This window comes from Phaseolus vulgaris, chromosome 5, assembly GCF_000499845.2.
Source record: "Phaseolus vulgaris cultivar G19833 chromosome 5, P. vulgaris v2.0, whole genome shotgun sequence".
Taxonomy (NCBI): domain Eukaryota; kingdom Viridiplantae; phylum Streptophyta; class Magnoliopsida; order Fabales; family Fabaceae; genus Phaseolus; species Phaseolus vulgaris.
Window position 1 is genome coordinate 15,898,351 of NC_023755.2, and position 12,737 is coordinate 15,911,087.

At 49.1% G+C, this 12,737-nt stretch overlaps 1 protein-coding gene across 1 annotated transcript; it reads right to left on the bottom strand.

Annotated features, from left to right (window-relative positions):
- Window positions 1–8,296: 8,296 nt before the first annotated feature.
- On the bottom strand, window positions 8,297–8,674 carry LOC137834026 (uncharacterized). The gene has a single exon (XM_068642092.1). It carries the CDS (start codon window positions 8,672–8,674, stop codon window positions 8,297–8,299), a length of 378 nt encoding a protein of 125 aa, XP_068498193.1.
- Window positions 8,675–12,737: the final 4,063 nt, after the last annotated feature.

Below are 12,737 nucleotides of genomic sequence, written 5' to 3' on the forward strand. Positions count from 1 at the left end.
CCTGTTGAAGAAGCTTTGTGAAGGGGTTGGAATACAGCAAGTGTTTGCATCCGTCGAGCACCCTCAAACTAATGGCCAGGTGGAATCAGCTAATCGGGTGTTGCTGAGAGGTTTGAAGAGAAGGCTCGAGAAAGCCAAGGGAAGTTGGGCTGAGGAGGTACCCCGTATAGTTTGGGCGTACCACACCACCGAGCAGTCAGGAACCCATGAGACCCCGTTTAGCTTGGTCTATGGGTGTGATGCCATGATTCCAGTCGAGATTCAGGAGAGCTCGCCGAGATTCCAGAACTTTGTAGAGGAAGACTCGAATGAAGAGAGAAGGCTGAACCTGGATCTGCTGGACGAAGTCAGGGAGGAGGCAAGGCTGAAGGCTGAGGCGGTGAAGAGAAGGGTCGAGCGAAGGTACAACTCAAAGGTGATGCCAAGGCAGTTTAGAGAAGGCAATCTGGTGATGAGGAAGGCCCACCAGTACGAGATGGAGAATAAGCTATCACCCAAGTGGACTGGACCGTTCAGAATAACCGAGGCACTCGGGAACGGAGCCTATCGCTTGGAGACGCTGGAAGGGGGGTGATCCCTCGTACCTGGAACGCCACACACCTGAAGTTGTACTATAGCTAAGAGCTTTGTAAGTAAAGACAAACACAAATGTTACATTACAATGTCTCTGTTAAAACAGTTTCAAGGGGGCACTCTTTTTTTCCTTAAGGAGGGTTTTTAATGAGGCCACCCAATAAAAGAAGAGTTTTCGAAGTATAAGGTGTTTTCAGATTGCATATGTGTTATTTCCAAAAGTTTCGAAGAAAGACCTTGTCATTCGTACATGATTTGAGGCACGAAAAGATATGTCGCGTGTTTTCTAAAGTTTTAAAGTCCTCATCGTTTTTCGGCGATTAGAGGCATCACTTAAGTTTTTAAAGTCCTCATCGTTTTTCGGCGATTAGAGGCACCAGTTAAGTTTTTAAAGTCCTCATCGTTTTTCGGCGATTAGAGGCACCAGTTAAGTTTTTAAAGTCCTCATCGTTTTTCGGCGATTAGAGGCACCAGTTAAGTTTCTAAGTCCTCATCGTTTATCAGCGATCGGAGGCACCAGATGAAAGACCTCATCGCCGTCGAGCGAGTGCAGGCGAGAAAGAGGAAAAGTCCTCCGTGTTTCTGGGAGCGAGAAGATGTAACTCCCGGGGCAACGTAGAGGCAAGTTAAAGACCTCCTCGCCGTTGTGCGGGCGCAGGCGAGAAAGGTCCTCAGTGCATCCAGGGGGGAGGAGATGTACGCCCTGGGCAAGTTGAGGCACCGGATAAAGTCCTTATCGCCGTTGTGCGAACTAAGGCCCATCAAAGACCTCCTCGCCGTCGAGCGAGTGCAGGCGTGAGAAAGAAAAGGTCCTCAGTGCATCCAGGGGGGAGGAGATGTACGCCCTGGGCAAGTTGAGGCACCAGACAAAGTCCTTCTCGCCGTCGAGCGAGTTAAGGCCGTTTAAAGTCCTTCTCACCGATGAGCGAGTTCAGGCGAGTAAAAGTCCTTCTCGCCGATGAGCTTGGGTCAAAAAGACCTCCTCGCTTGTGTGCGAGTATAGGCAAGATAAAATCCTTCTCGTCTTGAACGAGTCCAGGTATGGCGAAGAGGGGGGAAGAAGCTTGAAAGGTGGCTGAGGTAGGTTCGAAGAGAACGCCTAGCCAGCCAGTCTCTAGCTCTGAAGTTCAGGGAGGTAAAGGAAGATCCCAAAGGGCATTTCTGCCTCAGATAAAGAAATGACTGCCAAAGCATGAGGCTGGAAAAAGCTGGTGTTACCAAGAGGTTTTGGCGATCGGGAAAAATTCAAACGACGGTGAGAAGGTTGAAAGACTTGTTTGATAAAGCGGGTCAAGTGGGACGTTGTTCGAACCGATGATTGAATCACGGTTCGTTGCTTGGAACTTTTCTTATGATCAGGTTAGTGCCTCAGGGGTACAAGTTGTTTAAAGCGATTATTGCTTAAGTTTGAATCGGCTCGAAGCAGTTACGCCAAAGGTCATGTTTGCAAAATCGCTAAGTTAAACGCAGCAGAGTTAAACATACAAGGAAAGTAAAGCGCTCAAAAGAAATCAGAAGAAATATCCAAGTCTCGCTATTGAAATGAATAACTGTTCAAAACACATGTGCAAGAGTTTTTTTACAAGGCAAATACAGGTGAATTTATAAAGAAGCAGATGGGGTGGAATTGGTTGAGCCTTCGGCGGGAACGACCTTTCCATCTACTACTTCATTGTTTAATGACACCATGCTGAGGTCGAGATCAGGGAACAGGCATGCAACTTGCTCCCGAGCGGCTTCGAATCCAGCAGTCAGAATCTGAGCAGAATTTAGCTTAAGTTCTTCAAATTGTCCTTGAAGCTCTTCAACTTGTTTCTTGAGCTCCTCGTTCTGCTGTCCCAGCTCTTCAGCTTGTTTCCTGAGCTCCTTGTTCTGCTGCCCCTGCTCTTCAATCTGTTTTTGGAGTCGATTGTTAGTCTCTTGAGCGTGGAGAAGGTCGTCAGTAACCTTCTTGGATTCTGTTCGAGCTTGGGTCAACTCGGCAGCCATCTTCTCTTTTTCCTTGTTTGCCTCGGTGAGATCAGCCATGGCGTCATCCCTTGCTTTTTCAACTTGCCCAAGCAGCTTCTCGCGGTCGATTGACCTTTGCTCCAGTTTTTGTACCTTATCGGCGTTAGCTTGAATGTGAGCCTCCAGGTCGCTCGCCTTGGTGCGCAGAGGCACGATTCTGCTTTCAAGTTCAACTTTTTCTTGGGCAAGTTCATGGACTTTGCGGCGAAGGTCAGCAGCTTCCTTGCGCGCAAGCCTAAGCTCGGTGCTTAGGGCATCCTCTACTTGGGAATGTTCCATTTCCGCGAGCGTCAGGCTGAATGCCACCTTCTCTACCTCAACCTTCATTGTGCTGTTTTCGGTCTTGAGGTGGTAGACATCGTCTTGAAGCCGCCTGGTGGAGCTCTCCACAGCCCTCGTTATGATCGATGGGATGTCCTCTGCTATGGTTTTGAGTTTGGCGGTCAGAGGTTCCCACATCCTTGTAACCTCGAGGGTAAGGTTCGCGGCAAGGAGAGGCGCCAGGGGGGCTTGTTGAGGGTTCTCGTCGCCACCTTCCTTAGCAACATTTTCAGTTGTTACTTCCTGGCGTGGCGACGCAATCGGGGACTCGGTGATTAGGATTGGAGAGGTGTGAGCGACCTCATCCCCGATTGGAACGATTCCTGCAGCTGAAGTGTTGGAAGGAGGGCCCCCTCCTGCTGATATATGTGGTGTGGAGGCGCTCGGGGGGTCCTCCAAGAAATTTGGCTCTGGGGCCTCAGTTGCAGGTGGCGCAGTGGCCAATGGAACTGCTTGGACTGGTGGTGAAGGGGCTTGTGGTGCTGGTGATGAGGGAGGAGGAGCGGGTGTTGATGGTGGTGTTGAAGCTGGAAGAGGGGGCGGGGCAGGTGGAGAAGATGGTGCCACCCTCTTCCTTTTCGTGACAAGGCCATCCTCTGTGACCTCGTCGTCCTCTTCCTCATCCTCTTGGACAACTTGGGGGCTTTCCGCTTTGGCCTCTTAAGGACCAGTTTCTTTCGTTGGGCGGGCGCCTTAGGCGGTGATCGCCCCTAGATGATGGCCTTCTCGACCGCCGAGTTGGGAACCGTCTGGGAGCCGGTCGCCAACCCGTGGTTGCGGGCGAGCGCCTTTAAATCGGCGAGCATGTTCTTACCCAACATGGTGTCTGCATGAGATGAAAGTGCATAAGTTAGCTCAAAGGAGAAAGGGGTAAGTGTACAAGACAAAGAGATAGCAAAAGCAGGCATATGCAGAAAAGATAAAACCAAAGTCTTGTGTGTGTCGCACAAGACGCCCAGAAACAATATCAGAAGCAATGTCAAGGCAAAGATTTAGCGTCCTAACCTATTTGGAATTCCAACTGGTCCTCAAAGAACTCGAAGGAAATCAGGGTGGGGGTCAAGAATGTTATGTGGGCATCTGCCACCCTCTTCCAGAAGAGACAAAGGTCTCTGTCCAAAGCTCCCATGCTATCAGGACTTCTGGGCCTCCTGAAGCAGCTCTTGGACTCCTTTTTCCCCTTGTCCACCCAGTACAAGGGGAAACCGTCGAGGAGGGAAGTATCTTTGTCATTTGCGCGAACCTGGATGAACTTCCCCTTCCAATCCTTGTACGACTGCTGGAAGATGGTGAAAATGGACCTCCCAGCAATGGCGTTCAGGCTGACCCACAGGCGATCTCCTGGGTGCTTGGCCTCGAACAAGAATAAAAACACGTCCACTGACGCGGGCAACCCCAGGTGGGCGCACGTTATCTCGAAAGCTCGGACAAACGCCCAGCTGTTGGGATGAAGCTGGGCGGCAGCGATATTGAGCTCGGTTAAGAGTTCCCTCTCAAATCGAGTGAGAGGGAACCTGAGTTTGACCTTCTTGAAGAAGGTGGTGTAGACGAAGCAGAAGGGCCCGTCGGCGCTCACTTTATCATCGGCGCACACTGGCAGAGTGGCTGGGCAAGGCAGCACCATCATTCTCTCATCGTGCTCCTTGTGGAATGATTGGTGGGCCTCGTCCCCATTGGTCAATCGCAGAACCGCTCCCGCGGTGTTCACCGACGACGTTTCTTTTAAGAGGGTTGAGTTAGCCCATGGGTATAACGTCTTGAAGTCTGGCAGTGGGATGGGGGCTCCTCCAGCGTTTGGTGGAGTCGCCTGGGCCAGAGCGGTTTGAGAAGACGCAGGCCTCACAGCCTGCGAAGAGGGAGCACCACGAACTTGCGTAGAGTCGTGTGCTTGTGAAGGAGGGTTTCGCGCTGATGGAGGGGGGTTCGGGGTGATCTTCGTGCGAGTCATGATAGCAACTGCAAACGAAGGAGGAAGAAAAAATAATCAGGAGGGTTGCAAAGGCTGACTCGATCATGAAAGGAAGGTGAAAGACGAACGAATGTGAGTTCGTTGCGACGATCGACAAAGCCCTAAGTCACGCAGAAGGAGAAATGGAAAAACAGCCCACAGCGTATGCACCAGACAGTTACAGGATGATGCAAATCGGTACAAATGCAAGAAAACCCAACAGATGAAGGAAAGTAGTTACCTTTCGATGATCGGGAGAATGTTAAAGGGAGGTGGTGATCTAGAGCGTCGAGGAACGTCGAGAGCTTTTCGCAGAAGGAAATGAGAGCGTATGCAAGTGTGCAGAAAGTGATGGAACAATAGGAGCGTAAGGGGTTTAAGGGTTTTCGAAACGGTTTGGGGAAGCGCTAACGGCAGATGAAGATAGCCGTTGATGAGAGCCACGTGTCGAACGATGCGCGAAGGGTTTGGTGGAGCGTCAGAGCAGCAGAAAGTACTATCGCTTGGAATTCTGCGCCCATGCCACGTAGACCGGTGTTAACGAAGGCTTTTTCAGTCTTTTCGCTAGACAAGTCTTCGCTTAAGACTGGGGGGCTTGTGTACCGCCCTGGTGGTCGGGTGCGATGACGTGGCGTCCTGCTACAGTATAGGCGTGTTGACAAGGCGCCAGGTTGACAGTTGGGAAGGAAGTCGGGAGGCACGTGTAGTCGCCGATAGTTAAGTTGGCATGTTCCGATTTCCAGCTTACCAGAATAGGCGATCGCCAAGTTGGGGATGAAGTCGCCGGATGCAGACTTAGGCGACCAGGCAGTCGGAGATCGCCAGAACAAGCACATCGCCGAAGATGAAGGAGAAGCAGATTATGAAGGCGGCCGGCGAGACCACAGGGAAGGTGTATGAAGGCCCTACCTCGCCAGTTTCAATAGAGATCGCACTCCTGAGTTAGCTATGCACTGGGCAGTACCATGCATAGGTAACTTAGCCAAAATGAGAGCAGAAGCAGCGCCAAGTCAGGGAGCCCCAGATGATGGCACGTGTACAGTTGGATACGAGCCACGTGTCCAAGTCTGTAACTGCCAGGAGAGAGAAAACCACCAGGTATATAAGAGTTCCTAACAGATTTTCTAAGGTACGCACGTTCAGTTCATACACTTTACGCTTGCGAGTGACAGAGCTGTTTGTGAGAGAGATTTGCACGGTTCCAGTTCTTAGTATTTGGTGATACCGTCACTGACTTGAGCGTCGGAGTGCGATCGGCCGCAGCGGCGCCGTATCGTTTCTTTGCAGGTTCTTGAGATAGATCCAGAGGAGGAACGGAGGTGAGAAGCGGCGCGCACGTCGATCCTTTGACGAGGCATTCTCCAGCGCTCCGGTCAACGGGCAGGATCAGTGGCAGTAGGAGAGAAGAGAAGAGAAGTTTATGATATTGGTTGATGGAAAGTGGGAATTTATAGGAAAAAATAGAGACTAATGGAAGAAAAGTATAACATATGTATGACTGTTGGAACTTGTCAAACTATGGAACCAGTCTCTCTATATTTCTAATTCTAGGGATTCAAGGTCCAATCAACTGCCATGACTCACCATAACCAATTCATATTCACCATTTATTTATAACAATATTATAAAAGTAATATTTTAAAAAGGTTACTAAGAATAAAAATGTTACTAAAAAGGCTCTCATCCTTGGTGAATTCTTTGTCCAAGCTGACGCCTTCTCCAGGCAGAGTCGAAGACAAAAGAGCAACTAGCTTTGGCTGGAGAACTGGCTCTAGTGAAGGAACAACTTGCGCAACAGGCTCTGGTCTTCTTCAACCGTGAGACTGAACTGAACCAGAAGCTAAGTGCCCTCTGACAGGCCAAGTTAGAAGCTAACAAGAAACTCCACGACAAAGGCCAAGAGTACACCACCCTGCTGGGCAAAGTTGTGCCACTACGTATCCAGGTGGTGGAACTCCAAGAAGAAGCTGAGGCCAACAAGGCTAAGATGGCCAGACTTGAAGAGCGGGCCACCGATCGGGAGGTGCAACTGGGCAAGGTGGAGGCTGAGCTCACCGTAAAGACTGAAGTCCTTGAGAAGGCCAAGGCGGAGCTCATCGATGATGTCGCCGACGCCTACGCAGCGGGGTTCGAAGATGCTCTTGCTCAGGTTGCTTGTAAGCATCCTGAGATGGACGTCTCCCCCTTCGCGACGTCGAACCACATCATTGATGGACAGATTGTGCCTAGGCGCCCTCAATAGGAGCTAGGCTTGTGTAATTTAATCTCTGAAACAATGCCCCTTTGTAAACTTTGTATTTAATATGATCTCGCACCTTTCTTTACTCGTCTTTACTGCGTTTGCACTGCTTGTCTTATTCATCTTCGTTTGCCAAGCACTGCGTCTTTTACTGTCGATCTTACTTGACAGCGCTTCAATACTAACATCTTTAGCACACGACCTTCTTGACAAACTTAAGACTTTGAACCTTAGGTAGCACGCCTACTACCTTCACTACCTTTAACTCTAACTGGCCTTGGCCTGATTCTGCCAAGGCAAGGAAAATTCCTTTGGTGATCCTTACCTCTGCTTTGTGGTTGGGAAGGATGTAGTGACTGGCTTCATCTTTACCCCTAAGATGATAGAGGACTTAACTAGGGCTCCTTTCGCTTAGCTTCCGTACCTGAGAGGAGGCGTCCTACGTGGGAGCTGCCACTCCCCTCAAGGTTTCTAGTCTCAAGGCGTTCACTTAGCCTCGTCTTTGCTAACAGGCAAAGGAGGACTTAGCTTGGTCGAACCTTGCTGTTCGTACTTGGCGCCCACGCTCGAGGGGGGGGGGGCGTCCTAAAGAAAGCTGTCAATCCCTCTCGGGGTGTCTAAACACCAAGGTGGCAGGTTCACCCCTGACTGAACCCTATTGTTCGTACTTGGCGCCCACAAGGGGAGGCGTCTAAAAGAAGCTGTCACTCCCTCTCGAGGTGTCTAAACACCAAGATGGCAGGTTCGTTCCTGGCTGAACCTTGTTGGTCGTACTTGGCGCCCACGCTCGAGGGGGAGGCGTCCTAAAGGAAGCTGCCACTCCCTCTCGAGGTTTCTAAAAACCAAGACGACAGGCTCGTCTCTAGCTGAACCTTGCTGTTCGTACTTAGCGCTCACGCTCGAGGGGGAGGCGTCCTAAAGGAAGCTGCCACTCCCTCTCGAGGTGTCTAAACACCAAGACGACAGGCTCGCCCTGGCTGAACCTTGTTGTTCGTACTAGGCGCCCACGCTCGAAGGGGAGGCGTCCTAAAGGAAGTTGCCACTCCCTCTCGAGGTGTCTAAACACCAAGACGACAGGCTCGTCCCTCCATTGCACAAAAATTCGAGTGCGTATACTTCAATCGAAATTTTTATTGGGTGACCTCATTAAAAAACCCTTGTAAGGGAAAAAGAGTGTCCCTTGAAATTGTGTACAATGCAAGAGTTCAACTGAAATAAAACTTGAGATTGGTCGCATTCCATATACGAGGAATTGCGCCTCCTTCTAAAGTCTCAAGTCTGTACGCCCCGTTGCCGAGGACCTCCGTCACCCTAAAAGAACCAGTCCACTTGGGGGACAACTTGTTCTCCAATTGGTATGGGTGAGCCTTTCGCATTACCAGGTCAACGACCTGGAACTGTCTAGGCCTTAGCTTGGAGTTGTGCTTGTGCTCCACCCTTCTCTTCAATGCTTCAGCTTTGATCCTCGCCTCCTCCCTGACCTCATCCAGCATATCCACATTCACCTTCCTCTCTTCATTAGACTCCTCAGCCACGAAACTTTGAAAACGCAGCGAGCTCTCCTGAATCTCTACCGGAATCATTACGTTCGACCCATACACCAAGTTGAAGGATGTCTCTCACGTGGTGGACTGAGGCGTGATGTGGTAAGCCCACACTATCCTAGGAACCTCCTCCGCCCAAGATCCTTTAGCCTTCTCGAGTCTTCTTTTCAGACCCCTGAGTAGGACTCTGTTGGCGGACTTAACCTGTCCATTTGTCTGGGGGTGCTCAACGGATGCGAGCACCTGTTTTGTTCTGACCTTTGTGCACAGCTTGCCCAGTTGCTGGCTCGCAAACTGTGTACCATTATCGGAAACTAGACGCCTCAGCACACCAAAACGGCACACTATGTTCTTCCATACGAAGTGTTGGATCTTATGAGTTGTGATCTGTTCTACTGGCTCAGCCTCTATCCACTTCGTGAAGTATTCAATGGCCACTACGAGATACTTCATATGTCTTATCGCCAAAGGAAAGGGCCCCAGAATGTCGATTCCCCATGTGTGAAATGGCCACAGGCTGTAAATCGACCTCAGCTCTTCCGGTGGCGCCTTGTGCCAGTCGGCGTGCTGTTGACATTGTTTGCACCGCTGGGCATACCTTGTGCAATCTTCTCTTACTGTTGGCCAGTAATACCCTGCACGAACGACCTTCGATGCCAAGGACATACCACCAACATGGCTGCCACAGATTCCCTCGTGGAGCTCAGTCATTATTCATGTACACTGGTCTCCGCTCACACACACCAAGATTGGATGGGTGAACCCATGTCTAAACAGCTCCCGATCCACAAAGGTGTACTTGGCGGAGTTCCTCTTTATCTTCTTGCCCTCCTCGGGCTCCAATGGGAGTATCCCAACATCTAGGTAGCGCCTATAGGGTGTCATCCATGTGTACCCCTCTTCAACCGCGCATATCTGCATAGGGTTGCCCTGCGAGACCGGGTAAACACTTACATTGGGTGTCCTCAGCGTCTCCTGAGTCAACGACCGATGACTCCTCGCCTCTCCCCTAACTCTACTGACCTGATGAGTGCACAACATATTATCAGCGACGAATATTCGTGGTGCTTTGAGGGTTTCTTATATCATCGTCCTCTGCCTTTTCCCCTTGCCCGAACTGGCAAGCTTGGCTAGCACGTCGGCTCGGGCATTCGGCTCTCTCTGGACGTGCACCAGCTCAAACACCGCGAACGAACTCTTCAAGACTTGGACGTACCCCAGGTACGCGACCATTGATGTGAATGTAACTACAAGAACACATTATTCTTGACATTCTTAGGAACAACTTGAGTTGGATTTGAAAGGCACTTTACTTTAGAATTGGATCAATGTTCTAAATTCAAGAACTCACCAAAACTAAGCACCAACCAAGACTCATATTGAAGTCCATGTATTGTGAAATTGAATCAAAACAAAAGGAAAGAAGAACAAGAATTAAAACTAGACAGAATTTAAATGATAGCTACTGAACCAAAACAGAATTAAGAACACAATGCTGGAAACACAAAAATAAACGGTAGAAAAAGAAGTAAACTCTAGGAATCAAAACTACCGAATGGAAAATTGAAGAAAAGGGAAGAAGAACACTTATAGAAGAAGATGCTTGCTGGATTTTGAGAATTGGAAGAAGCCATTCACGCCACTTGGAACCTTGAACCAAGATAAGTGATGGAGTGCCACCACTTGAAGCTCACCATAGCTCACAAGATAAGGAAAAGAAGAAGAAGACTCAAAACTCACAAATTCTCACCAAATTTGAGTATAGTCTCTCTACTATAAAATTCCAATATGAATTGTACAAGCTAAGCACCTTTATTTATAGCCTAGAGGTTCTGAAAAATAGGTGGGAAATTTCAAATAAAACTCATTTGAAATTCCCACCAAAAACAAGTCACATGGGAGGTGTGACCTTTTTCTACTATGACACCTCCTAAAAACTACACCTACACCCCCTACTAAGTCACATGGACAAAGTGACTCTCTCTAATACATTCACACCTATTTATTTAATATCCACACCTCCTACAAGAGTCATTAAAATGATGCTCTTTTATTTAATGCTTGGCCTTGCCCCTCATGGTTTGGATTTGGGCTTCTTGGGCTTGGGCCTTCTTGGGCTTGGGCTTGGGCTTTGGGCTTGGGCCTCATCTTTTGCAAAGACTAATAAGAAGAACTTTAAATGCTTTGGCCCTTGTCCATTTCTTCTATTGATAACATCTTTTTGATTCTCATCAACCATCTATGGGTCTTTAGCTTGATATTCCCCAATCACTTGACCTGTGACTAGAAGGAAATCGCTCTTTGCCAATAAGCTTTGCGCTCCTATCTCCTTAGCTAAGAGCATGTTGGCGATGAGAGCTTCGTACTCTGCTTGATTGTTGCTGGCCTTGAAAGCGAACCTTAGGGTCTGCTCAATCAATAGCTCGTCCGGTCCTTCCAAGATGACGTCGGCTCTGCTGCCTTGCTGGTTGGATGATCCATCCACTGAGAGCACCCATCTGAAGCTGACCTCCTCCCCTTGTCGTGCATCCGTTGGGGAGAGTTCTACTATAAAATCTGCATACACCTGGCCTTTGATGGGGCCTCGGGGTTCGTACTAAACATCAAATTCCAAGAGCTCCACTGCCCAACGTACCATCGTTCCTGCCACGTCCGACTTCTGTAGCACCTTTCGGATAGGTAAGTTCGTCATCACTACCACTGTGAAACTTTGGAAGTAGTGACGAAGCCTCCTAGCCGAGAACACCACGACCAAGGCCTCCTTCTCTAGGGTCTGGTACCTCACCTCCGGTCCTTGCAAGACCTTGCTCACAAAGTATATTGGTTTTTACACCTGGTCCTGCTCTTGGACGAGGACCGAGCTAATCGCTCGCTCCGTTATTGCAAAGTACAATTGGAGCGAAGTGCCCAACTGCAGCTTGCACAACATGGGAGGGGTAGCTAGATACTCTTTTAACTTGAGGAATGCCTTTTCGCACTCTTCAGTCCACATGAACCGGTTATTCCTCTTCAAACACTGGAAGTAGGGGTGTCTTTTTTCTCCTCCAGTTGACACAAATCTGGACAGGGCTGCCATCCGCCCGGTCAACTGCTGCACCTCTTTCACCGAGGCCAGGCTTCTCATGGCAAGGATTGCCGCACATTTCTCCGAGTTCGCCTCTATCCCACGCTCGGTGAGTAGGAAACCCAAGAACTTACCCGCCTCGACCCCGAACACGTACTTCTCAAGGTTTAGCTTCGACCGATACTTAGCTATCGTCGCAAATAGCTCTTCCAGATCAGACACATGTTGACCCCTCTCCTATGAGGTCACCACCATGTCATCCACGTAGGACTGCACATTCCTGCCTATCATGGGTGCAAGGACCCTATCCATCAGCCTCTGGTAGGTGGCGCTGCATTCTTCAGCCCGAATGGCATCACCGTGTAGTAGTAACAAGACGTCTCGGTCATAAATGTCATCATGCACTCCTCTATGGGGTGCATCTTGATTTGGTTGTACCCGGAGAAGGCATCTAAGAAACTAAGCATCCTACAACCCGAGGCGCTGTCCACCAAAGCGTCGATGTTTGGTAAGGGGTATGAATCCTTCGGGCACGCCTTGTTAAGGTCGGTGAAGTCCACACACATTCTCCACTTCCCGTTGGCTTTCTTTACTAAGACCACATTTGCCAACCACTCGGGATATTGAATCTCCCTTATGTGGCCAGTGTTAGAATGTATGGCTTTAAACTAGAGGGGGGGTGAATTGTTTAAAGAGGGTTTTCGCAAACTTTTAAACACAAGAATGAAATTATCACAAGAAACAATTGATAAGAAATTCAGTTTGCCAAAACAGCAGTACCAGAAAAACAATCGGTTGTTTCACAGAAACAATCGGTTGTTTATACCAGCAAACAACAAACAAAACTGAATTTAAAGAGTTAGGGATAGAGAGATTCACACAGATGTTTATACTGGTTCACTCCAAACCCAGAGCTACATCCAATCTTCTCAGAAACCCTGAGGAAATCCACTAAGCAATCACAACTTGATCACTTACACCATAACTAAGAAAGTGACCTTGAACACCTCAAGACACACACTCTTCTTGGCCAACACA

What these genes read in the sequence shown, in the direction of transcription:
- LOC137834026 (XM_068642092.1), bottom strand. Translation starts at nt 8,674, where the DNA reads ATGATTCCGGTAGAGATTCAGGAGAGCTCGCTGCGTTTTCAAAGTTTC.